The sequence below is a fragment of the Nycticebus coucang genome, chromosome 17 (genome assembly GCF_027406575.1).
Source record: "Nycticebus coucang isolate mNycCou1 chromosome 17, mNycCou1.pri, whole genome shotgun sequence".
Lineage (NCBI taxonomy): Eukaryota > Metazoa > Chordata > Mammalia > Primates > Lorisidae > Nycticebus > Nycticebus coucang.
In genome coordinates this window covers 32,427,360-32,454,750 of record NC_069796.1, presented here as the reverse complement: position 1 = coordinate 32,454,750, position 27,391 = coordinate 32,427,360, and the positions used below count along the sequence as shown (strand labels likewise).

The 27,391-nt window shown below is 40.8% G+C and overlaps 1 protein-coding gene across 2 annotated transcripts; it reads left to right on the top strand.

Annotated features, from left to right (window-relative positions):
- The first annotated feature begins 2,181 nt into the window (after positions 1–2,181).
- On the top strand, positions 2,182–25,544 carry SKP1 (S-phase kinase associated protein 1). 2 transcript variants are annotated; one of them, XM_053566128.1, is made up of 7 exons: positions 2,184–2,335; positions 5,870–5,966; positions 18,193–18,266; positions 21,887–22,030; positions 23,119–23,259; positions 24,264–24,322; positions 25,240–25,544. In XM_053566128.1, exons 2-6 carry the CDS (start codon positions 5,870–5,872, stop codon positions 24,297–24,299), a joined length of 492 nt encoding a protein of 163 aa, XP_053422103.1. In that variant the 5' UTR covers positions 2,184–2,335; the 3' UTR covers positions 24,300–24,322; positions 25,240–25,544. The 2 variants fall into 2 exon arrangements, with proteins under 2 accessions (XP_053422102.1, XP_053422103.1); XM_053566127.1 differs by lacking the exon at positions 25,240–25,544 and having other exon boundaries at positions 2,182–2,335; positions 24,264–24,556.
- Positions 25,545–27,391: the final 1,847 nt, after the last annotated feature.

The window sequence follows — 27,391 nt, the reverse complement described above, 5'->3', positions numbered from 1 at the left end:
GTAAAATAGAAAATCTTCCTGGCATTTGAGGGATGGGGCTAAGATTATCCCAGCTCTGATGGGAAAAATATGGCCCGTACTGGAGTCTCAGCCTTGCTTTTCAGTGGCTGTGTGACACTGGAAAAGTCCCTTTTTGGTTTTTTCCTTCACAAGGGGTTATGATTATGTGGTGTGTGGAGTTACTGAAGTCAGCGTGAGGCCTCACCTTCCTTAGGGCCAGCTCTGGGTATACCTGCCTCCCCTTACCCCACACCCATATCCACACACACCAAGAGGACTCCGTGGGTGGCTGCCCCTTTCTCACCTGGGCTGTGATTATGGCTATGTGAATGGAGATGAGTCACTCCCAGCTTGTCATACAATCCTGCAGCTACCTTGGCCCTCCTAAATGAAGGGTTTGAGGAAGGTAAGGTTGATTCAGAAAGTATGGAGCTAAGCCAGTCACCCTTGACAAACATGGCACTCCTTATCAGTGCTGTGTCACTGAGACCCTATTACCACCATTTCTCAACTTATGCTGGGCTTAAGAATTACCTGAAGAACTTGTTTAAAGGGCAAAAAACCCTGCACCCAGGGAGTTTGATTTATAAGCTTGAGAGTGGACCCAGGAATCTGCATTTTTCTTGACTTGAGCCAGTTTGTTATGATATATATGTGTGTATGTATATATATATAGTTCCCCCTTCTGGCCTCAGCTCTAAGGCACAATTTACTTTTTGAAATCAAAGTTTGAATATATAATACATTCATGTGGTTTGATATCCAAAGGGTAGAAAAGGTTGTAAAGTGAAAATTCATGCCAACCTGTCTCCCCAGCCACCTAGTTCTGTTCCCCTGAAGCAACCAATTTCTTATGTATCTTTCTTTTCCTTTCCTGCTAGCATACACAAGTAAATGAACTCTCCCATTTTAAAAACAAGTATTTCTTATTGATTCTAGTATTGGAAACTGACGAGACCTATTTGGAAAAATATCCCTATTTTATGCTGGGCCTTGTACTGGGCCCTGGGGCTAGCTGTGTGATCTGGCACTGCACAGGCCCACCTAGGATGCTCAACCCATTTATAAGGTACCACCTTGTATGCCACAGGCAGGGGAGCAAAGGGGCTCTAGTGGGCCTGGCTAGGAGGCCAGAAGCTGGAGCTGCGGAGGGCAGGGCTCTGCTGCTGAGAAAAAGCATGAGAGCTGTAGGCCTTTCATCTTCTGTCATCAACTGTGGCACCTGGCAGATACCAGACACCACATATCGTGGACAAAGACCTGGTAACCCAAGGAGCTGCTTGGCTTCCCTAACCAGTCCCATCCCAGAGGAACTGTAGGTCTCGAATTTCCTCCTGGGGCCCTGTGTGGAAGTGTCTTTTGTCTTCCTGGGGTCAGGCGTACCATCACGTGCCTGTTGGCTAGATCAGCCTGGCGCCTGGGTCTCTTGGGGGATGGGGTGGGGGTAGATAATGTTCCCTAGGTAGAGCAGCATAGTGTAGCGCTGAGGGCTTTCAGTTTTCTCCCTTTCCTTTAAGGTTGGCGTCATTCTACCGACCTCATTACGGCCTTCTCGGGGGCAACCCATACTGCAGGGTTGTGTCCCGGCGCGGCCCTGCCGCCTGGTTCACTGCCAAACTCCCAGCACTGCACCTCACGCGGGCCTCGGGGCATGTTCCCTCAAAGAACGGATACTTAAACTGCTAGGTAGAGGCCTTCTCCCTAGACTTGGGGCTTCCCTATAACAATGGCTGTTTTAGGCCCCCGTTCGAAAGTCAATGGGAGGAAATAAGGGTTAAAAGCACCCAAATGTGAAGTACGGTTCACATCCTGACTCTGCCACGTAACCGTTCTGAACCCGTCCTCACTGTACCGGGGCAAAGGCTAACAGTACTTGGCCTCCCGGGGTGATCGAGCACAGAACAAGCGCTGTCAGTTACCCGCCCGCGTTGTTTCCAGGCTTTTCAGGACAGGGGTCTTTCACTCAGCTTAGGACAAGCCGCGGAGGTACCCCAGCAGGTGCCTGGTGCGGGCTTTGAGGAGAAAGAGCGGCGCTTTCAAGGGCAGGGGAAGGCAAAACCCCTCCCCTGGCCTGCCGCGCCCCGCCACCTCCCCCGGCCCTGCGGCGCCCTGGGTCCGCCCCGTCGTCCCCGGCCTGCCATCAGGCGATCTCGGCGGCCAGCCCAGACAGCTGTGTGACGCCACGGGCCCGGGGTCCTCGACGCCTGCGCTCGCTTCTATAAAGGCCGACGCCGCGCCGCGCCGCCGTAGTGGCCTTGTCCTCTGCCTCTCGTCTTACTGTGTAGGCGCTCCTCAGCTCTCGTCAGCCTCGGGCTGTCCTTTGAAACCGAACGCCGTGAGTAGCCGCCGGCTGAACTGGAAGGGGCTGTGGCGCCCGGACTGTGGGCCGAGTGGCGGCACTGCTAGGGTTTGGGCCCGCCTGCGGCGGTCGGCAATTGGGCCTGGTCTTCCCTCAGGCCTGGTGGAACCCGTTGCCGACCTCGTTCTCCGGGAGCCAGGGGAGGGTCCGGTTCCCCGACTCGGCCTCTGACGGGGAGAGCTCTTCAGGCCGCTCGTCCTTACGGCGCCTAGTGTGAGCCGAACCAGGGATTGGGCCTTCGCTGCACGGCCGGCGCGGCGCTTGGCGGCAAGGCCCGGGCTGCGGCTCGAGACCTCCCTTGGCGTTAAGCCTGCTGCCTCGGGGACCGGAGCGGGGGTAGTGGTGGAGCTTTGAATGGGGGTCCCTTGACTGTCGTGAGCGTGGGCATGTTGTGTGTCGGCTTTTGTTGTCGGGAGAGAGAGTGGCGGTGATGGCCCCGTGACCGCTGGATTCATGGCTCCTATCCTTTCTCTCCCCTGTATCTGGCGTCGCTAGCTACCAGTCCTGGCAACTCCGCTGTCGCTGAGTCTCTGCAGATAGCCTCCTGCTCTTTCTGAAAATGTCTCTGCATTATTTTACCACAGCTGGGAGTCGTTGAAATAACCATTGTGATAGCAGATATCGTCATGGTGGTGTGAATTTAGGAGCCCTGCCTCTGTAAAACTTAAGTTGTCTGTTTTTCAAATGGATAGGACATTCACCTGCTTTGGTTCACTTTTTAATGGAAAGTTCAGGTTCGGGTTTGGGGGGCATGAATTTTTCATCAGAGCGTCACAATGGAATGTAACTGTGTCATAGAAGAACAATACCGTCTCCTCTAATGTGCAGTCTAAAAAGAGGAGTCAGAATCAGGGGCCACTTAAAACGCAGGTTTTTTTTAATTTATGATGTGATCGAACCCATTTCATGCCAGCCACAGTGTTATTTAATTGACAAGTACAGAAGCCTAAAGAATTGAAGGAAGCATGTCAAGTTAAAATTTCATCTATTGTTACTTAAACGTGTTGCACTTAATTCTAGTATCACTAAGACTTCTTTTAGTCTAGGATTACAAAGTGCATTGAATTATAGATTAACCCATTGCCTCCCTGCTATGTAATGAGAGTTCAGCTCCTGTAAAGGTAATCTAATAAATGAATTTGACTATGACTAAGCACATCTTGCTATTTATCATCAGTTATTTGAAAGAAATAGGAAATGGTCATCTTGTTTTAATTTTATCAACTGCATTGCTAGGCTTGTGATTCTGAACTCTTTAATCCAGGACTGTGTATGTAATAATAAAAAGAACATTAAATATTGTGTAATTAAAATGGGGCTCGTGTTAAAATATTTTATTTAGGGGATACCTTTTTTTATTGTTGGGGATTCATTGAGGGTACGATAAACCAGGTTACACTGATTAGGGGATACCTTTTGTTGTCACAGGAAGGATCCTCTGGGCCTTTCTCCAGTGAGTGGGACAACTGCATTATTGGCAAACACTAAGCAACATGGAGAAACATTGTTTGTGAACTGAAAAGTGAAATCTGATTCTCTCCAACTATGGATGAGTGAGAGCAGGATATTTCAGGGGCTGGTCTTAAAACATGTCTTACTTTTTTGCTTCCTTTTCTACCACCTTGTCTTTTTGGAGATTGTGTCAGAAAAGCTGAATGGATATTTTACCTTAGGGAGTATGTCTTATGTCTTTGAACCTAAAAATGGGTGCAATGTATGTTTGAAATGCACTGCACCTTGAAGCCTTCAGAGATGCTTCAAGTAAATAGTGATATCACAGGATTACAAATACCTCAGAAGCACGGATCATTTAAAAGCTATACCCTAAATGAACTTGATGAGATTTTGAATTAATTTTGATGGGTATGCTCTTTTTAGCCTTTGTCTTTTTCTTGCATGTTGTTTGCTTTTTTGAAAAATCTGAAGGTAGTAAAAAATTGCTGGATTACAACTTTTTTTTTTTGTAGAGACAGCCTTACTTTGTCGCCCTTGGTAGAGTGCCGTGGTGTCACAAAGCTCACAGTAACCTCCAACTCATGGGCTTAGGTGATTCTCTTGCTTCAGCCTTCTGAGTAGCTGGGACTACTGGGACTACAGGCGCCCGCCACCACACTGGGCTATTTTTTTGTTGCAGTTTGGCCCCGGGCCACCCTTGGTACTTGGGACCAGCGCCTTACCCACTGAGCCACAGGCGCTGACCCTGGATTACAACTTTTAGAGATTTTTTTTTTTTTTTTTTTCAGAACTCAAATTCTTTTAAGTTAGTTGCTCAACTTTATGTAAGAGGTGTCTTTTTCCTAATGGCTCAGAATTAGTCTGAGTTAATACATATTTAGGGCAAGTAATAGGTAATTATGGAGATTTTGCTAAAAGATCTGCTTTACACTTGGACGGTCAGTAATAAAAGTTAAAAAAGATTTTGAAGGGCGGCGCCATATACCGAGGGTGGCGAGTTCAAACCCGGCCCCGGCCAGACTGCAACCAAAAAATAGCCGGGCGTTGTGGCGGGCGCCTGTAGTCCCAGCTACTCGGGAGGCTGAGGCAAGAGAATCGCTTAAGCCCAGGAGTTGGAGGTTGCTGTGAGCTGTGTGAGGCCACGGCACTATACCGAGGGCCATAAAGTGAGACTCTCTCTACAAAAAAAAAAAAGATTTTGAAATTTAAGCTCTTTAGTAGGTTTAAGAAATTTTATTGACATCTGCTTATCTTTAAGTCATTTTATTCTCTTGATATATGGTCTTACATTGGTTTAGACAGAAATGAGCGTATCCTCATCCATTCTTTGGACTGAACTCATTTTTCACTGGTGGGTCCCAACATGGGGAAATTACTGTTTTATTTGGTAGCTTTGTTTCTTTGGGGGTTGACTTTGCTCAAGTTTGCAATTAACTATGCAATTAACTATTCAAATGGCATAGTCTGTATTTACCAAAAGGCAGATGAAAAGCAAATAAGTATGTTTTATTTTAGACATCAAAAATATAGACTAATTCTTAAATGTACCAATAGTGAGTTCAGTAGGGTAGGCCTTAAAAGCTTCTATTCCTTGTAATTACACTTAGAAAAAAAATTTTGTAGAAATATCTGTAGGCTAACCTGTGAATAACTACTTATAATAAACAGTGTTTTTGTTTTTGAGACAGAGTCTTAAGCTGTTGCCCTGGGTAGAGTGCTGTGGCATCATAGCTCACAGCAACCTCCAACTCTTGGACTCAAGTGATCCTTTGGCCTCAGTTTTTCTATTTTTAGTAGAGACGAAGTCTCGCTTTTGCTCAGGCAGGTCTGGAACTCAAGAGCTGAAGTGATCTGCTCTCCTTGGCCTCCCAGAGTGCTAGGATTACAGGCGTGAGCTACTGTGCCAGGCTTACAACAGAGTTTTGTAGGGTTGTATACTCTAGATCTTCAGAATTTTGTGGTTAATAACGTTGGAGGCTTCGACAGACTGTAGTTGATAAAATGTCACATAGAACTAATATCTCTTCAATTTCACATTCAATATACCTTTTTTAGATGCCTTCCATTAAGTTGCAGAGTTCTGATGGAGAGATATTTGAAGTTGATGTGGAAATTGCCAAACAGTCTGTGACTATCAAGACGATGTTGGAAGGTAAGTTTATTAGAAAACCTGGGTAGGAAGAAATGTGAAGGAATGTGTAATCTGAAATAATTTGTGAATATCAAATTCATATGAGCAGCAATCTGTTATTAGATATTCAAGAGTACGAAGGGATAAAATTTCTTCTGTTTTTCTTTAAAGTATAATCTACCTTGTTCTAATATTGGTCACTTTTTCTTCATTGTCGGAATTAGTAAAGTTTTTTCCTTTTTAAACTAGTAAAATCATAAGTTAATAAATATTGATTTCCAAACCTCAGACAATGGTCCATTTCTTTTCAAGTAAATTTGGATTCACAAGTTCTAATGACAAAAAATAAAGCCTTTGAAAAGGGATACTTTCTTATATAGTAGCTAAATAGAGCGCAGTTTCAGTGCAAGGAATAAGCTCCGTGGATGGCTGTGTAGGGTTTTTTTTTTTTTTTTAAAGTTTTCTTTTTTCTCTTCTGTCATTCCTTTAACTGCTGCAAAATATATGTGTAGTATATAGAAGGTGAGGCCAAAAAAACAGGCCTTGAAACTTGGACTAGTTAAGGTGGATGTCTTAGTATTACCAATGGGGTAGTACAAGTCAGTGTCTAGAATAAAGGAAAAAAAAAACTTAAGTGTGTTCTTTGGTACTTAAATGTCAGAAGTGTTTATGGAAGAAAGCTCTGCAGTCTATAAATACTTAAAGGGAAAAGTTATGTGCTAAGCACTAGCTATATGGTGGGGAAAAGAAGGTAAGAAAGACATGGTCTTTGCACATGGAGAATTTGTAAACTAGGAGGGGAGCCAGACGCAAAACAAGGCAAACTGTCACATGGTGTATTTAGTGCATTAATAATAAAGTTGTTTGCCAAATGATGCTTTAGTAACATCTAGGCTGGTATTACTCTTCAGGCTTTTGGAAAGACTGCAGGATGCAGTTAGTAGTGAGGTGATGTTTTAAATCTAAGTAAAATTAGGATTTTAGGAGGTTATTCTGAGATAAAGTAGATAGGGTGTATTAGGGAAAAGTAAAATTTAGGTCTTCAGGTGGGATGAGATTGTGATACTAGTTAGTATAGCCAAAGGTGGATTTGAGAAGAAAATGACTTTGAATTTGAACTATGTTTGAGGTTCCTTTAAAAGATCTGTGTAGCAGTGTAGTAACTAGCCAGTTGAGTAGGTAGATCTTGGCTCCTGAGTTGTAGACTGCTATAGATAAGAAGACTTGCTTTATGTTGGTTTATGGGAGTACACCTCTATGGAACATGATGATGTTGGGGTGGAGCCAAGGTATTAAGAGTATAGAAGTTAGAGGTGGAGGATCAGTGAAATCCAAGTTTTGGAAAAGAGGTTATTTCTAGGTAACTAGGAGTGATTGCCAGATTCGTATATTGTAGACTGGTCACTTAGGATTTCATTAGTAAGTTAGAGGACTTCTAGCAATAGATATTTAGGTGCAGTAAAGGCAGAAACTGAATTGCAGAGGGTGTGTCTTCTGTTTTCTTTTCTTTTTTTTTTTTTTTATTGGGGATTCATTGAGGGTACAATAAGCCAGGTTACACTGATTGCAATTGTTAGGTAAAGTCCCTCTTGCAATCATGTCTTGCCCCCATAAAGTGTGACACCCACCTCCCTCCTTCCCTCTTTCTGTTTCCCCCCCCATAACCATAATTGTCATTAATTGTCCTCATATCAAAATTGAGTACATAGGATTCATGCTTCTCCATTCTTGTGATGCTTTACTAAGAATAATGTCTTCCACGTCCATCCAGGTTAATACGAAGGATGTAAAGTCTCCATTTTTTTTTAACGGCTGAATAGTATTCCATGGTATACATATACCACAGCTTATTAATCCATTCCTGGGTTGGTGGGCATTTAGGCTGTTTCCACATTTTGGCGATTGTAAATTGAGCTGCAATAAACAGTCTAGTACAAGTGTCCTTATGATAAAAGGATTTCTTTCCTTCTGGGTAGATGCTCAGTAATGGGATTGCAGGATCAAATGGGAGGTCTAGCTTGAGTGCTTTGAGGTTTCTCCATACTTCCTTCCAGAAAGGTTGTACTAGTTTGCAGTCCCACCAGCAGTGTAAAAGTGTTCCCTTCTCTCCACATCCACGCCAGCATCTGTAGTTTTGAGATTTTGTGATGTGGGCCATTCTCACTGGGGTCAGATGATATCTCAGGGTTGTTTTGATTTGCATTTCTCTAATATATAGAGATGATGAACATTTTTTCATGTGTTTGTTAGCCATTCGTCTGTCGTCTTTAGAGAAAGTTCTATTCATGTCTCTTGCCCATTGATATAAGGGATTGTTGGCTTTTTTCATGTGGATTAATTTGAGTTCTCTATAGATCCTAGTTATCAAGCTTTAGTCTGATTGAAAATATGCAAATATCCTTTCCCATTGTGTAGGTTGTCTCTTTGCTTTGGTTATTGTCTCCTTGGCTGTACAGAAGCTTTTCAGTTTAATGAAGTCCCATTTGTTTATTTTTGTTGTTGTTGCAATTGCCATGGCAGTCTTCTTCATGAAGTCTTTCCCCAGGCCAGTATCTTCCAGTGTTTTTCCTATGCTTTCTTTGAGGATTTTTATCGTTTCATGCCTTAAATTTAAGTCCTTTATCCATCTTGAATCAATTTTTGTGAGTGGGGAAAGGTGTGGGTCCAGTTTCAGTCTTTTACATGTAGACATCCAGTTCTCCCAACACCATTTATTGAATAGGGAGTCTTTCCCCCAAGGTATGTTCTTGTTTGGTTTATCAAAGATTAGGTGGTTGTAAAATGTTAGTTTCATTTCTTGGTTTTCAATTCGATTCCAAGTGTCTATGTCTCTGTTTTTGTGCCAGTACCATGCTGTCTTGAGCACTATGGCTTTGTAGTACAGACTAAAATCTGGTATGCTGATGCCCCCAGCTTTATTTTTGTTACAGAGAACTGCCTTAGCTATACGGGGCTTTTTCCGGTTCCATACAAAACGCAGAATCATTTTTTCCAAATCTTGAAAGTACGATGTTGGTATTTTGATAGGAATGGCATTGAATAGGTAGATTGCTTTGGGAAGTATAGACATTTTAACAATGTTGATTCTTCCCATCCATGAGCATGGTATGTTCTTCCATTTGTTAATATCCTCTGCTATTTCCTTTCTGAGGATTTCATAGTTTTCTTTATAGAGGTCCTTCACCTCCTTTGTTAGGTATATTCCTAGGTATTTCATTTTCTTTGAAACTATGGTGAAGGGAGTTGTGTCCTTAATTAGCTTCTCATCTTGACTGTTATTGGTGTACACAAAGGCTACTGACTTGTGGACATTGATTTTATATCCTGAAACATTATTTTTTGATGAGTTCTAGGAGTCTTGTGGTTGAGTCTTTGGGGTTCTCTAAGTATAAGATCATGTCGTCAGCAAAGAGGGAGAGTTTGACCTCCTCTGCTCCCATTTGGATTCCCTTTATTTCCTTGTCTTGCCTAATTGTATTGGCTAGAACTTCCAGCACTACGTTGAATAGTAAAGGTGACAGAGGACAACCTTGTCTGGTTCCAGTTCTAAGAGGAAAAGCTTTCAGTTTTACTCCATTCAGTAAAATATTGGCTGTGGGTTTGTCATAGATAGCTTCAATCAGTTTTAGAAATGTGCCACCTATGCCTATACTCTTCAGTGTTCTAATTAGAAAAGGATGCTGGATTTTATCAAATGCTTTTTCTGCATCTATTGAGAGGATCATGTGATCTTTATTTTTGCCTCTGTTAATATGGTGGATAATGTTTATGGACTTGCGTATGTTAAACCAGCCTTGCATCCCTGGGATGAAGCCTACTTGATCATGATGAATGACTTTTTTGATGATAAGCTGGAATCTATTGGCTAGGATTTTGTTGAGAATTTTTGCGTCTATATTCATGAGTGAGATTGGTCTGAAATTCTCCTTTATGTTTGGGTCTTTTCCTGGTTTTGGTATCAGGGTGATGGCTTCATGGAATGTGTTGGGGAAGATTCCTTCTTCCTCAATTTTTTGGAATAATTTCTGCAGTACAGGAATAAGCTCTTCCTTGAAGGTTTGATAGAATTCTGGAGTGAAGCCATCTGGACCAGGGCATTTTTTGGTTGGAAGATTTTTTATTGTTTCTTTGATCTCAGTGCTTGAAATTGGTCTGTTCAGGAGCTCTATTTCTTCCTGGCTGAGTCTAGGGAGAGGGTGTGATTCCAAATATTGATCCATTGCTTTCACATTGTCAAATTTCTGGGCATAGAGTTTCTGGTAGTATTCAGAGATGATCTCTTGTATCTCTGTGGGACCAGTTGTTATTTCCCCTTTATCATTTCTGATTGAGGTTACTAGAGATTTTACTTTTCTATTCCTTGTTAGTCTGGCCAATGGTTTATCTATTTTATTTATTTTTTCAAAAAACCAACTCCTTGTTTCATTCATTTTCTGAATGATTCTTTTGTTTTCAATTTCATTGATCTCTGATTTGATTTTGGATATTTCTTTTCTTCTACTGAGTTTAGGTTTAAATTGTTCTTCTTTTTCCAATTCCATAAGATCTCTTGTGAGATTGTTGATGTGCTCTCTTTCTGTTTTTCGAATGTAGGCATCTAAAGCGATGAATTTTCCTCTCAAAACTGCTTTTGCAGTATCCCACAGGTTTTGGTAGCTTGTGTCTTCATTGTTGTTATGCTCAAGGAAGTTAATGATTTCCTGTTTTATTTCTTCCTGCACCCATCTGTTATTCAACAGAAGATTGTTTAATTTCCATGCCTTTGGGTGAGGTCGAGCATTTTTGTTAGAGTTGAGTTCCACCTTTAGTGCCTTATGGTCTGAGAAGATACAAGGTAAAATTTCAATTCTTTTGATTCTGTTGATATTTGTTTTGTGTCCCAGGATATGATCAATTTTGGAGAATGTTCCATGGGGTGATGAGAAGAATGTATATTCTTTATCTTTGGGATGGAGTGTTCTATATGCGTCTATCAAGCACAGTTGTTCTAGGGTCTCATTTAAGTCTCTTATATCCTTGTTTAATTTCTGTTTAGAGGATCTGTCCAGCTCTGTAAGAGGAGTGTTAAGGTCCCCTGTTATGATGGTATTATCAGATATCATATTGCTCAGACTGAGTAAGGTCTATTTCAAGAATCTGGGAGCATTTAAATTGGGTGCATAGATATTTAGAATTGAAATGTCTTCTTGTTGTATTTTTCCCTTGACCAATATAAAGTGACCATCTTTGTCTTTTTTGACTTTAGTTGCTTTAAATCCACATGTATCTGAAAATAAGATTGCAACTCCTCTTTTCTTCTGAATTCCATTTGCCTGAAAAATTGTCTTCCAACCCTTGACTTGGAGCTTTAATTTGTCTTTTGAAGCCAGGTGTGTTTCTTGCAGACAGCAAATGGATGGCTTGTGTTTTTTAATCCAGTCAACAAATCTATGTCTCTTCAGTGGGGAATTCAAGCCATTAACATTTATTGAGATAATTGATAAGTGTGGTAGTATTCTATTCGTCTTATTTTGTGAGAGTCCATTGCTTAGTTTTATCTTTTGCATCAGTGTGGAGGTTAGGTTCTGTCCTTTAATTTCTGAGTTCTTACTTTGCTGCTGATCCATTGTGGTGGTCAATGTGCAGAACAGGTTGAAGTATTTCCTGTAGAGCTGGTCTTGTTGTGGCAAATTTCCTCAATGTTTGTATATCCGTAAATGATTTGATTTCTCCGTCAATTTTGAAGCTTAGCTTAGCAGGGTACAGAATTCTGGGCTGGAAATTGTTCTGTTTAAGTAGATTAAAGGTAGACGACCATTGTCTTCTTGCTTGGAAAGTTTCATTAGCGAAGTCTGCGGTCACTCTGATGGATTTGCCCCTATAGGTCAACTGGCGCTTACTCCTGGCAGCTTGCAGAATCTTTTCTTTTGTCTTGACTTTGGACAGGTTCATCACAATGTGTCTTGGAGAAGGTCGGTTAGAGTTGAGGCGACCTGGGGTCCGATAGCCCTCTGAAAGCAGTGTGTCAGAATCTTTGGTGAAATTTGGGAAATTTTCTTTTATAATATTCTCTAGTATGACTTCCATTCCTCTGGGGCATTCTTCTTCCCCTTCTGGAATTCCTATAACTCGTATGTTGGAACGCTTCATAAAGTCCCATAATTCTGACAGGGAACATTCTGCTTTCTCTCTCTTCTTTTCTCCTCTTTTACTATCTGAGTTATCTCAAGAACTTTGTCTTCTACCTCTGAAATTCTTTCTTCTGCATGGTCTAACCTGTTGCTGATACTTTCCATTGCATCTTTAAGTTCCCTGATTGACTGTTTCAGTTCCTTCAGCTCTGCTATATCCTTTTTATATTCTTCATATCGTTCATCTCTGATTTGATTCTGTTTTTGGATTTCCTTTTGGTTATTTTCCACTTTATTAGCAGTTTCCTTCATTGTTTCCATCATTTCTTTCATTGTTTTCAACATGTGTATTCTAAATTCCCTTTCTGTCATTCCTAACATTTCTATATAGGTGGAATCCTCTGCAGTAGCTACGTCATGGTCCCTTGGCGGGGTTGTTCTGGACTGGTTCTTCATGTTGCCTGGAGTTTTCTGCTGATTCTTCCTCATGAGTGATTTCTTTTATCTGTTTCCTTGCCCTAATTTTCCTTTCACTTCCTCTTGCTCTTTACGTTCTCGTGCCTGTGGAAGTTGCGGGCAGGTTTAGACAGATTGAACACATGCGACCACTTGCTGGTTTTCCACTGTTTTAGTCCTCCTCTTGGGGTCCAGAAGTCTCTCGCTGACTCCCTGTATCCTCTCAGGGGTGATGGTAGGCAGATCCCACCAGCCAGAGATGCCTGGAGTCCTATCTCCCCAGACTCACGGTGCCCAGATGCAAGGAAGCTGTTACTCAGCTGCCATCTTGCTCCGCCTCTCTGTCTTCTGTTTTCTAAGTGGGTGACTTCTGTTTTCTGATAGAAACTGAACATATAATTTTTTTTTTTTTTTTTTTTTGAGACAGAGTCTCACTGTGTTGTCCTCAGTAGAGTGTCATGGCGTCACAGGTCACAGCAACCTCAAACTCTTGGGCTTAAGCAGTTTTCTTGCCTCAGCCTCCCAAGTAGCTGGGACTACAGGCGCCTGCCACAACGCCCGGCTATTTTTTGGTTGCAGTTTGGCCGGGGCCGGGTTTGAACCCGCTACCCTCGGTATATGGGGCCGGCGCCTTACCGACTGAGCCACAGGCGCCACCCGAACATACCATTCTTGATAATTAGTGCCAATGAGTCATGTGACACAATCCTGTGTCCTGGTAATTTACGTACATAGATCACTTTTACTAAGTTGTGAACTCCTTGGTACATCCTATAGTCACTGTTCATCAAGTACTTGTTGAATGAAGAAGTATGTTATGGTCACTAATAAAGAGTGTGAAAGCAATCCAAGTTTCCCTAAAAGGCAGGTGAGTAAGGCTTTATCTAGAAGATAATAGAAACTGATACCAAAATTGCTGTCTAAATACTTGGCTTTGGCAGTGAAAGTGTTCTTTATTTTATCTTGGTACCTCACAAACTAATTTGTCTAGTGGTACTTCTAAGAAGCATTTGCCAATTTTAAAAACTTAGGGCTCCTTGAAGGTTTTCCACATCAACTTTGATCACTGAAACAAGTATTCTGATAGACAGCATCGGTTAAGTGACTCTTTCCCTCCATAGCTTTTGGGGATTGGAGGTGAATAGTTGGTTTTAAGTATCATTGGCTTATATATGTATAAGATTCTAGCCTCTTGAGAACTGGAGCCTTTTGAATTTGGCAGCTTGACTGCTTTTCTTGTTTTCCATCTGCATTATCTCTGGTTATAGGTTTTATATGACTTCAAAAACAAAAATAAAACCTTTTAAACTGGACAATCAGAAATGAGAATCTTGGCATGTGTACATGTGGATTGGCTGATTAGTTCAGATTCAGGGTCTGGTATCAGGATACAGGTGTCTTTTAGAAGTCCTTGAAATCTAATAGCTTAATGGAATGACTGTTAATGTTGGGCATTTAACTTAAAAGCAAAAAAACATTGTACATCCTTAGTTTAAATGCTGGAGAAGTAATCCTTTACAACTGTAAGGGCCTTATTTTTAATATGACTTAAGCCTGGGCGGCGCCTGTGGCTCAGTCGGTAGGGCTTCGGCCCCATATACCGAGGGTGGCGGGTTCAAACCCAGCCCCAGCCAAACTGCAACCAAAAAATAGCCAGGCATTGTGGCGAGCGCCTGAAGTCCCAGCTACTCGGGAGGCTGAGGCAAGAGAATCGCTTAAGCCCAGGAGTTGGAGGTTGCTGTGAGCTGTGTGAGGCCACGGCACTCTACCGAGGGCCATAAAGTGAGACTCTGTCTCTCCAAAGTAAAAAAAAAAAAAATATGACTTAAGCCTTCTTCCAAATAACATTTAGGTCTAAAGAAGCCGATCTTCTGTTCTGTTTCCTCTACTATCTTAATTTCCCAAACACAGTATTTTTACATTATGTAATTTCTTTCTCTTGTCTGATTTAAAATATTTCATACTTATTCAGGAAAAACATAAGTGACTTAATCCAAATGGAATGTCACATGGACATTGTTATGTTATAGTTTTACTCTAACCTAAGATGAAATTGGGACAGGCATTGGTGGGAAGGAGAAGGGACATGAGTGAATCTGTCCATTCAGGATAACATGAATTGAATTCTTTTTTAATCTACTTTTGCCTTTTTTACCACTCCACTAGAACTGTTTTCGTTTGTTTCTTTTGAGACAGAATCTTACTCTCTGCCCTGGGTAAAGTGCCGTGGCATCTTCATAGGTCACAGCAACCTCACACTCCTGGGCTCAAGCAATCCTCTTGCCTCAACCTCCAGAGTAGCTGGGACTACAGGAGCCTGCCACATGCTTTGCTAGTTTTTCTATTTTTAGTAGAGATGGGGGTCTCTGGCTCAGGCTGGTCGTAAATTGCTAAGGTTAAGCAATCCACCCTCCATGGCTCTCAAAGTGCTAGGATTACAGGCGTGAGCCACTGTACCCTGCTTAAAATTGTGTGTTAAGCTCAATGAACTCAGTGTCATAAAGTATATTGCCAGTTCTTATCTTGACTTATTTGATAGTATTTTATGCTTGATTATTCCCCCTCTTTTTTTTTTTTTTTTTGTAGAGACAGAGTCTCACTGTACCGCCCTCGTGTAGAGTGCTGTGGTGTCACGCGGCTCACAGCAACCTCCAACTCCTGGGCTTACGCAATTCTCTTGCCTCAGCCTCCCGAGCAGCTGGGACTACAGGCGCCCACCATAACGCCCGGCTATTTTTTTGTTGCAGTTTCGCCGGGGCTGGGTCCGAACCCGCCACCCTCAGCATATGGGGCCGGCGCCCTACTTACTGAGCCACAGGCGCCGCCCTCCCCCTCTTTTTTTGAGAGAGAGTCTCACTATGTTGTCCTTGGTAGAATGCTGTGGTGTCACAGCTCACATCAACCTCAAACACTTGGGCTCATGCAATTCTTTTGCCTCAGCCTCCTAAGTAGCTGGGACTACAGGCGCCCAACACAACACTCAGCTATTTTTTTGGTTGTAGTTGTCACTGTTGTTTGGCAGTCCTGGGTTGGGTTCGAACCCGTCAGCTCTGGTATATGTAGCTGGTGCCCTAGCTGCTGAGCTATAGGCACCAAGCTGATTATTCTCCCTCTTCATTTGGCTTCTGAGAGACTTCACTTACTACTTTTAAATTTTAACCATTTATACTTTTGAGTATACTACTTTCCTCACTTACAGCCTTCTGTCTTACCATCTTTATTTTATTTTTATTTTCTTATTTTTTTGAGACAGAGTCTCACTGTGTCACCGTCGGTAGAGTGCTATGGCATCACAGCTCATAGCAACCTCAAACTCTTGGCCTTAAGTCTGTTGCCTCAGCCTCCCAAGTAGTTGGGACTACAGGGAGCCACAACACCCAGCTATTTGTTGCTGTTGTTGTAGTTGTCATTGTTTGGCAGGCCTGGGCCAGGTTTGAACCTGCCAGCCCTGTTGTATGTGGTTGTATGTGGCTGGCGCCCTAGCTGCTGAGCTATAGGCGCCAAGCCTTGTCTTCCCATCTTTAAAGCCTGCAATTCCCCACAGCTTAGTCCTTGGACCTCTTCACTATATGTGTACTCACTTGTTCTGTTGGTCATAATCTCATAGCATTATAAACCATCTATATTACCAATTCCCAAAGTTGCCTACAGGTCTGATCTCTTCTCTTGATTTGTAGACTTACATATACAATTGCCTTTGGCTATCTAATACCTTACATTTATGAAGTAGGGCTCTTGATCCTCTCTTCCTAAAAATAACAATTCCTCTAATCAGTTGATGGCAATTCCATCCTCTCATGGCATAAACCTTAGTCTTCCTGGCTCCTTTTGCATTCTACTTCCTTTTTGTTGGCAAATTCTAGTGACTCTACCTTCAAAATGCATATGGAAGGCTATGTGTGGCGGCTCATGCCTGTAACCCCAGCATTTATGGTGGCTGAGGTAGGAAGATTGCTTGAAGCCAGGAGTTTGAGACCAACCTGAGCAACATAGTGAGACCCTTTTATTCTATAAAAAATGAAAAAAAATTAAAAATGCATATAGAATTAGAATATTTCTTGTTTCCTCAGCAACAAATCTTGCCTAAGTTATCATCTTTTGCCTGGATTACTGTCAGCTGCATAATAGTATCCTTTAGCCTACATTTCTCTTTAACTTCCTTGTACATGATAATTGTTAACAGTACCTTATGTATCCTTTTGGGGAAATTTTAAGTATCTATAAGCATTTTCCCATTTTTATTCACATAACATTTACTTTTTTTTTGTTGTTGTTGCAGTTTTTGGCCTAGGCTGGGTTTGAACTCACCATCTCTGGTATATGGGGCCAGTGCCCTACTCCTTTGAGCCACAGGGGTCGCCCAACATTTACTTTTTTTTTTTTTTGGTTTTTGGCCAGGGCTGGGTTTGAACCCACCACCTCTGGCATATGGGACTGGCGCCCTACTCCTTGAGCCACAGGGGCCACCCAACATTTACTTTTTTATATCTAGCTTTTAAACACTTTGATCTTGAGATTGTATCAGTATGTACAGAGCAGCTTTTTTTGTTTGTTTGTTTTTGTTTTTGTTTTTTTTATTTGAGACAGTCTCACTTGTTCACCTTGGGTGGAGTGCTGTGATGTTAGATCTGATAGCAACCTCAGACTCTTGGGTTCAAGCGATCCTTTTGCCTCAGCCTCCCCAGTAGCTGGGACTACAGGCACCCGGCTGATTTTTAGAGATGGCTCACTCTTACTCAGGCTGGTCTTGAACTTGTGAGCTTAGGCAGTCCACCCATCTTGGCCTCCCAAATGCCGGGATTACAGGCATGGGCCACAGCGCCTGGGCCAGAGTTGCTTGTTTTTGTCAGTGGCTGCATGATCTATTGTGTGTGGATAGATATGTCTTTGGGCTTCAGATTTGAATAGATTGAAATTCTATTACTTGTAATACTTTGATCTTTCACTTTTTAAAATATAGACCATCTGGAGAATTTGGTATAAAGAGTAAGAATAAATCTTTTTTTTTTTCTGTTTGTTTTCTTATATAGCTTTATACAGTTTGAGGTGGTTCATGGACCCACCCCCCCACCCCCCCTTTTTTTTTTTTTTGCAGTTTTTGGCCGGGACTGGGCTTGAACCCACCACCTCCAGCATATGGGGCCGGAGCTCTACTCCTTTGAGCCACAGGCACCGCCCACACGGACCCCATTGTTAAGAACCACCAATTTTAAATGCTCTTAGGAGAACAGTTCTTAGCAAAGTACTTTGTACATATTTTTTAGATATGTCTTGCAAATTATAGTTGTTCCTTCAGTATCCAGTAGTTTTAGAACTGCCCCCACAGTCCTAAATCCAGGGATGCTCTAGTCCCTTATAGAAAATGCAGATGATACTGCATATATCTTGCATACATCTTTTCATACTTTAAATCATTTCTAGATTACTTATAATATTTAATACAACGTAAATGCTATGTAAATAGTTGTTATATAGAGAATGACGAGAAAAAGTCTACATGTTTTATATAGATGAGACCATCTTTTTTTTTGTTTTGTTTTCATTCCTTGGTTGGCTGATCTTGTGGATGCAGAACCTATAGATGCAGAGGGACAACTGTACTTTTGTGAGACATAGCCTGGTTGGTGTATGTATTATAATGGAGCTAGGAAATGATGGCAACTTTCTTCTGGTTTTCTTAGATTTGGGAATGGATGATGAAGGAGATGATGACCCAGTTCCTCTACCAAATGTTAATGCAGCAATATTAAAAAAGGTAAGGTTTTTAAAAGGATTACTTTTTAGATGGGGACACTCAGACTTGATCTCAGCTTTTACGTTTTATATGTGCCCAGGCGTGGTGGTTCATGCCTGTAATCCCAGCACTTTGGAAGCAGGAGGATTGCTTGAGCCCATGTGTTTTGGACTAGGCTGGGCAACATAGTAAGATCTTTAATTTTTTTTGTAGAGATGAAAATGAAAAAATTAACCAGGCATGGTGGCACACACCTATAGTCCCAGCTACTTGGGAGGCTGACATAGGAGATTGCTTGAGCCCAGGAGAACTATGATGATACCACTATACTCTAACCCAGGTGACAGAGTGAGACCCTGTCTCAAAAAACAAAAATAGAAAAACCCAAACCTACAGCAATCCAAGAGTATTTAGAAAAAAGTTCTGTTTTCTCCCTTGCCAGAGTTGATCATTGTCATTGATTGGATATACCTATGCAAATAATCTCTGGGATAGACAATCTAGATGTAGAATAGCTGGGTCATAGAATGGTTTATCCACCTACATTTTGATAGATATTATTAGTAAATAGTTTTTCCATAAAGATAGCTACGTCTCAGAGCACATTGGAAATGAATCACGACCACCTTCATTAGATTTATATTTTTGAAATACCTAAAGTCAAAATCCTGGGCCAAGCGTCATGGCTTATGCCTATAATCCTAGCACTCTGGGAGGCTGAGGCGGGAGGATTGTGTGAGCTTAGGAGTTTGAGACCAACCTAAGTCAGAGTGAGACCCCATCTCTATTAAAAATAAAAAAATTAGCTGGACGTGGTTGCATACTGCCTGTAGTCCCAACTGCTAGGGAGGCTGAAGCAAGAGGATTGCTTAAACCCAGGAATTTGAGGTGGCGTTGAGCTATGACTCCGTAGCACCCTACCCTGGGACAACAGAGTGAGACTCTGTCTCAAAAGTAAATAAAAATAAATAAGTCAAAATATTGGCATATATATATAACACTTTGTTTTCATTTTTGTCCCTATCTTCTGTGATACCCCTCTGTTAGGTAACCATTTATACTTTTGAGTATTTTGTAATGCGGTTATTAACAAATATTTCTCCCTATTTTAAGGGAGTAAACTACACACCTGTAAAAGTTGTCTTTTTTCTTTTTTTTGTATAACAAAATGGTGATCTTTCTGTGTTGATATATAGCATTCTCTTTTATTTTAACTCTATATGGTATGATTATGACTATAAATATTGTAGTTTTTTAAAACAGGCCAGATGAATATGTGAATTGTTCTTTTCTCGCATTCAAAGAACATTAGTACATTTAAATTACTGAAATGTAGCAATAGATACTTAGTGAAAAAGGAAAATATTTATATTTGTCCACTGAATGAGTGTGCCCCAAAGGAAGCTTGAGAATAAGAAATGTTTATGTGGCATTTTTTTAGTTGGTTACTTTACCTTGTGTCCAAGTGTAAACATTTCTCACATTGAATAGGATTTTAGTGTTTTGAGGCACCTGCTTCTTAACACAGCGAGCTATTCAGGTGGTTATTCATTCTAAAGAAACAGCAGGCTTTTTTCACAGTGAGGTAAAAACTGGCTAAACTTAGAGATGGTACTGTTCAGCTCTGATTAGTTCTTTTCCTACGGGATTTTTTAAAGGTCACTCAGTAGAGAGTTTCATCTTACTCTTTCTCTTGAGAATTTGACTCCTGTATGAGATGTAGCTTCACTTCATATTTTGCCATACTCTTACCATATTGGCTATTATCAGTCTTTTAAAATCTCCCTAGACTGAGTAAAAAGTGATCTAAGATCATACTTTTTGTATTTGTCCCTGGCCATTTATATTTAATGCATTGTCTGTTTTTTTCCGCTCATTTTTCTAATGGGCTTTTAAAAAGTGAAATATATTTACATATTATAGAATTTAATCATTTTAAGTTTTTTTAAGTGTACCATTCAATGGCATAGGTACATTCATAACATTACCACTATCTTCAGAACTTTTTCATCATCCCAACTTAAACTCTTTGCCCATTAAATGATAAATCCCTATTCCTTCACCTTTCCTCCCCACCATCCCGTGGTAACTACTTTTCTACTTTCTGTTTCTATGAATTTGGCACTAAAAGTTTCTACCAGTTATCTTATGTCAGCTCATGTTAGAAGTTTATTTTATCTAGTTAAATGTCATTTTTCTCACTTAATATTGTCTTGCAGTTAACATATTCTATTTTATACTAAAGTGAAATGCTTTTAAAAGGACTTTTGCTTGCCTTCATTCAAATGCCAGGTACTTCTTAGGTGCAGGGGGCATAGCATGAACCACAGAGACAAAATTTCTACCGTTATGGAATTTACATTCTAAAGAGGTGGGGAAACACAGCATAAGAAATATGTCAAATGGGAAAAGATACGGGGAATAAAGAAGGGAAGGGACAATATAAGGGAATTGGTAGGTAGAGAGTTTTAAAATAAATGTAGTCAGGAGATAGCTTATTGAGAAGATGATCTTTTAAATAAAGATGTGAATATGTGGGATAAAAGAATTCTGGGATTTAGGAGTAAATGCAGCGAGCCTAAGGCAAGAGCATGCCCTGTCTTTTGAGGAAAAGCAGGCAGGCTAGTATAAGAGCTGGAGCATAGTGACCATGCTGATATGTATAGTCTAGCTAATCAACTTCCTGAAACTTTCTACTAAGGGAGCTTTCGTGCTTTTTGTGCTTTGTTTCTATACCAATGGTGTTATACATATGTCTGGGGTGTTTGAAATTTCTTAGTTATAACGTATGCACATGTTGAGCTTTACTAGGTAGTGCTAGATTACTTTTCAAAGGAAAATACATGTATACCAATTTACACTATATTTCCTTCCCACTATTGCCAACAATTAGTATTGCATTGTTAAGTTTTTATCTTTTTTTGGAATCTAAAGTAGTATCTGACAGTAGTGTTAGTTTTGCATCTAGGGAAGTTGAACATTCTCTTATGTTCAGATTTCTTTTGTTAATTGTACATGTCATTAACTCATTTCTCTGTATTAATTAAGATTTTATATTCTATAGGCTAATCCATTAGTGGTTGTACTTTTTTTTTTTTTTTTTTAGAGACAGAGTCTCTCCCTATCACCCTCAGTAGAGTGCTGTGGCATCACAGCTCACAGCAATCTCTAACTCCTGGGCTTAGGCAATCCTCTTGCCTCAGCCTCCCGAGTAGCTGGGACTACAGGTGCCTGCCACAACGCCTGGCTATTTTTTTGTTGCAGTTTGGCTGGGGCTGAGTTTTAACCCACCACCCTCAGTATATGGGGCCCGGCCCCCTACCCACTGAGCTACAGGCGCTGCCCAGTGGTTGTACATTTTGCAAGTATCTTCCAATCATTGTTTTGTCTGACTTTTTCTTTTTGCACAGAAACTTTTAATGTGGTCAAGCACAGTATTCTGTCTGCATGGTTTGCTTCTATCTTCTAGAGCTGTAAAGATTCTTTAAGCTTCATTTTTGTTTTTTAAGTTTGGCTATTAACTCAGTTCCTCAAGTCAGAGTCTAGCTAGTTCTTATTCCAGTGTAGGAATAATGTTGCCCAGTAGTGGAATGAGTACCTTGTGACAAAATGCCACAGAGGAATGAACTTTATTGTTGTAGGTCATTCAGTGGTGCACCCACCACAAGGATGACCCTCCTCCTCCTGAGGATGATGAGAACAAAGAAAAGCGAACAGACGATATCCCTGTTTGGGACCAAGAATTCCTGAAAGTTGACCAAGGAACACTTTTTGAACTTATTCTGGTATGTTTCTATGTATAAGTGGTTTTTTTTTCCAGAGCTTTTTGCACTTCTTGTAGAGTTAAATTTGCTAAATTCATTGATGGGAATTTTAATACTTTGAACCCAAATATAATGCTAAATGTAAATCTACACGTCAGTGATCACATTAAATGTAAATGGTCTAAATTCCATAGTTAAAAGGCAAAGACTGTCAGATCAGTTAAAAAAGCAAGACTCAGCTGTGTTGCCTATAAAAAGTTCACTTTAAATATAAAGGGATAATGAGGTTTAAAGGATAGAAGATTATATGCTGTGGTAACACTAATCAAAATAAAGCTGAAATGACTATGTTAAAATAAAGCAGACTTTGGAGCAAAGAATATTACCACTGTTGAAGAGAATTGTTTCATAATGATAAGGGGATCAGTTCATTAAGAAGACATAAATAGGGCGGCGCCTGTGGCTCAGTGAGTAGGGCGCCAGCCCCATATGCCGAGGGTGGCGGGTTCAAACCCAGCCCCGGCCAAACTGCAACCAAAAAATAGCCGGGCGTTGTGGCAGGCGCCTGTAGTCCCAGCTGCTCGGGAGGCTGAGGCAAGAGAATCGCGTAAGCCCAAGAGTTAAGAGGTTGCTGTGAGCCGTGTGACACCACGGCACTCTACTGAGGGCCATAAAGTGAGACTCTGTCTCTACAAAAAATAAAAAAAATAAAAAAAAAAAGAAATAGAAAACAACAGGAAAAGTGAGTGAAATCAAAAGCTGGTTTCTTAAGAACATTAATAAAATGTGATCCTATAACTGCTTTTATTTAAACTCTGAGTGTGAATAAATATTTTTGCTAAGACCTGATATGTAGTGCTTGCATATACAAATACCCCAGTAGAGGCTCTTATTAAACTTTTGAGCTAGTGTAGTTTGCTTCAGGCAGCAGAAGGATTTGATATTCATTCAATATGTCTTTTACAGAAGAACTTATTTCTGATTAGATGTTCTCCCTTTAATCTCTTAAAATTAGCATTTGAAGTTTAATTAGATGTGGATTGTCATTAAATTAGAAATGTATTTAATTTAAAACATCAAGTATACCTTAATGAAATATCACTTTGCAGGCCGCAAACTACTTAGACATCAAAGGTTTGCTTGATGTTACGTGCAAGACTGTTGCCAATATGATCAAGGGGAAAACTCCTGAAGAGATTCGTAAGACCTTCAATATCAAAAATGACTTTACTGAAGAGGAGGAAGCCCAGGTAGGTTACATAGTTTTGTCCTCAGTCACATTCTTGTTAAGAAGCTAAAACCTATAACATGCCAGGGAAGAAAGTGCCTGTGTCAAAAAGTCTTGATACTTGAGGGATAATAAATATCCTCTGTCTCAGACATACTCTTATTGGCCTATCTCTGAGTCTAAACACTTAGATCACTTAGATGATTCTGTCTTTCTTTTTTTTTTTTTTTGATGATGATTCTGCTCTTTTATAGGAACAACTAGTTTTCAACCAAAGGAGCTCTTTCATATTAATTTATTAGCAGTTACTCAGTTATTATTAATAGTTTTGGCACCTGAGACTTTTTGTATTGATCATACATATTTTACTTCAGAAAAGTAGGCTTTAGCATAGTAGAAGTGTATTTTAGTAGTATACATCAGAGCAACTTACTGAATGGGGAGGAAATGAACAAATAGATCAGAATGATTTTTGTTGACGTGGCTGTAAACCAAAATCAGTTGAATGAACTGATTAAATTTGCTCTGTCAACTTTGGTGAACTGCCATTGCCTTTACTTTTTTTGGTCATTTTAGCAAGGCAAAGTAAAAACCTGAGAAGGCAAAGAAAAAAATTCAGGAAGTTTACACTTGGTGTTTTCCTACTTTTCCATCTGTCCTTCTGACCTACCTCACTGGCTATTGATGAATCAGTAGGTAGTATTTACAAGTTTTAAGAAAGAAAGTCCAGGGCGGCACCTGTGGCTCAGTGAGTAGGGTGCCAACCCCATATGCCGAGGGTGGTGGGTTCAAACCCAGCCCCGGCCAAACTGCAACAAAAAATAGCCGGGCATTGTGGGAGGAGCCTGTAGTCCCAGCTACTCAGGAGGCTGAGGCAAGAGAATCGCTTAAGCCCAGGAGCTGGAGGTTGCTGTGAGCTGTGTGATGCCACGGCACTCTACCAAGGACCATAAAGTGAGACTCTGTCTCTACAAAAAAAAAAAAAAAAAAAGGAAAGAAAGTCCTTACAGCTGTCTCTTCTTCTAGGTACGCAAAGAGAACCAGTGGTGTGAAGAGAAGTGAAATGTGCCTGACACTGTAACACTGTAAGGATTATTTCAACTACTAGTTGCACTGCTCTGTTTATAATTGTTAATATTAGACAAACAGTAGACCAATGCAGCAGCAAATCCATTGTATTAGCAGAATACTGTCCTCATTGCATGTGTAGTTGGAGTACAGATTCCAAACCTATGGCTGACTTTCTTCTAGTAGATGGAAGTTTTTTTTTTCTTTGCTCTGAATAAAACTGATCTGTGGGTTCTCTGTAGAAAGTGGCATTTTGGGCTTTCCCTCTTTTTTGTAAAGTGATTTCTGCCTAGTTTATCGTCCGGTTAACTTTAGTGATCTTTTAAAAGTTGGCATTGTACATAAAACAACTTGCAAAAAGTTTTCTGAAATAGAATTAAAATACTATCTTAATTCATAAGTTGGAAGCCAGAGAAAGGCTATTTGAAGTAAATGTTCTGAATAGGGTTATTAGGATGCCTTCCAGACATGTACAGTCAAAGAGTACCACTGATAGTGAATAGCCTGCATATAGATGGGCTCCCTTAATTGGACCTGAGGGCTTTTCTTTTTTAATTTTCATTTCTTAGTGTTGAATATATTGCCTGGATTAGAGACTTAGTTACTATCCAGTTTGTGGAGAAATGTAACTGGACAATTTGTTAGCTTCTCCATTAAAAAAGACACTTAACCCATGTGGTATGTCATCTTTTTATCAATGCTCCTATGTGGGGAAAACTTGCATTACTGCATGTAAAAAATAATCTTTAATATTAAAATATGTGCAAAACCCAGGAAATACCCATCATGAATGCAAGATACTTTTAATAAAAAGTAAGTTATGTAGTAGGTAGTTAATTTTGTGGACTTTAAATGTGTGTCTTCACTTAATATTAAATGGGTTAAATTTATATAAATTGTTTAGCTTGAAAAGTCTTTTTTTTTTTTTTTGCAGTTTTTGGCCGGGGCTGCGTTTGAACCCACCACATCCAGTATATGGGGCCAGTGCCCTACTCCTTAGAGCCACAGGCGCCGCCCCATTGATTTTTTTATTTTTTTCTTCCCCTTGTGCTCTTTTTTTCTTCTTCCTTTCACAGTTACATCATCTGTATTCATTTGTAACCTTACTGTATTCTCTTATACTCTGAGTTCTTCAGGCTCTGATTATCACGACAGTAATTTGGCTTTACCTCACCTCTCATTTGTCCCAAATTTAATAAAATCACACATGTCATTTCACATAATTCCCATTTGTTGTTGTGTACAAGAAGTAGTAAACAACAAAATATGTGTGGGTCTAATCAGGCCTGTACCCTTTTTTGCACTTTGAAGGCATCTTGAAGCTAAAAATGGTTTTTACATTTTAAAGGGTTGAGGCGGGGGTTTGTTGTTGTTGTGTGTGGTTTCTTTTTTTTGTTTGTTTTCTGAGACAGAGTCTCAAGCTGTTGCCCTGGGTAGAGTGCAGTGGTGTCACAGCTCACAGCAACCTCCAACTCTTAGACTTAAGCCTCAGTCTCCCAAGTAGCAGGGGCCTGCCATAACACCCGGCTGTTTTTTGGTGGTAGTTGTTGTTTGGCAGGCCCAGGCTGGATTCGAACCCTCCAGCTCTGATGTATGTGGCTGGCGCGCTAGCCACTTGAACTACAGGTGCCAAGCCTGTTGTTGTGTTTTAAAGTAAGATAGAATCTTGCTGGGTTGCCCAGGCTGTTGAACTTGTGTGCTTAAGATTGATCTATCTGCCTCGGCCTCCCAAGTAGCTGAGATTACAGGCATGTGCCACTGCTTGGCTACATTAAAGGGTTTTGTTTTGTTTTGTTTTAATACAGCAGAGACTGTATTTGAACAGAAAACCTAAAATATTTACTGTCTGAAATTTTACAGAAAACGTTTGCCAATCCCTGTGACCACTTGTGGGTTTCTGAGTCTCTTTACTCTCTGGAAATAAGCTTATTTTCCATTTGTCCTCGTTTTAGTGGGAGAAGGTAGCAGAGTCCAGTATCACTGAAGTGTCTCATCTACTGATTCCTGCTATAATGACCAGTGTCTGCTAAAACTTAACCATTTCAGGGGTCCCTAGCAATACATGATAAACACAAATTTTCACTATATGTCCAGGATTTCTAGCATATGCCATGTTTAATTTGTATAGGAAGTATAAGCTTCTAGGAAACAGGAGCCTGTTACTACTATCTCTTGATCTGTTTAACACTCAGGAGTGGGTAGAATTACAGGAGTAAATAACATCTATCTATCTATCTTTCTTTCTCTCTCTCTCTGTGTCTCTTTCTTTCTTTCTCTCTCTCCCTTCCTTCCTCTCTCTTTCTCTCTTCCTTCCTCTCTCTCTCTCTTTCATTTTTTAAGACAATCTCACTGTGTCACCCTTGGTAGAGTACTGTGGCATCACAGCTCACAGCAACCTCAAACTTTGGGACTCAAGCGATTCTCTTGCCTCAGCCTCTGGAGTAGCTGGAATTACAGGTGCCCGCCTCAAGGCTTGGCTAGATTTTTAATGCAGGTGTCATTGTTGATTAGCAGGGCCGGGTCCGAACCCACCTGCATCGGTGTATGTGGCTGGCACCCTACCCACTGAGCTATGGGTGCTGCCAACTACCCATATTTAAAGAATACTGTGATCTTTCAAAAAGATTGAATGGACAGACAATATAGAAATTTTTGTTCTTTTCTGACTTTCTCTTGGCCCTAGTCTTGAAACAACAAAACAAGAAATCCTGGTAATCTTAAACTCTAATAGGGATCTTGCAGCTCATCCAGGAGAAAATAGTCCTTTTGTAGCCATTGTGTACCCAAAGAAATCATAGGTATGGTGTTAAGGAGCCCTTTTCAAGCTGGCTGCTGCATTCTTTTTTTTTTTTTTTTTTTTGAGACAGAGCCTCAAGCTGTCGCCCTGGGTTAGAGTGCTATGGCATCACAGCTCACAGCAACCACCAACTCCTAGGCTCAAGCGAGTCTCCTGTCTCCACCTCCCAACTAGCTGGGACTACAGGTGCCTGCCACAACACCCAGCTATTTTTTGGTTACAGCCGTCATTGTTGTTTGGCGGGCTGGGGCTGGATTTGAACCCGCCAGCTCTGGTATATGTGGCTGGC

Excerpts from the sequence above, each read along its gene's own strand:
- SKP1 (XM_053566128.1), top strand. The coding sequence starts at position 5,870 with ATGCCTTCCATTAAGTTGCAGAGTTCTGATGGAGAGATATTTGAAGTT. Across the intron at positions 18,267-21,886 it reads ATGCAGCAATATTAAAAAAG|GTCATTCAGTGGTGCACCCA; the intron begins GTAAGGTTTTTA and ends TTATTGTTGTAG. Across the intron at positions 23,260-24,263 it reads CTGAAGAGGAGGAAGCCCAG|GTACGCAAAGAGAACCAGTG; the intron begins GTAGGTTACATA and ends CTCTTCTTCTAG.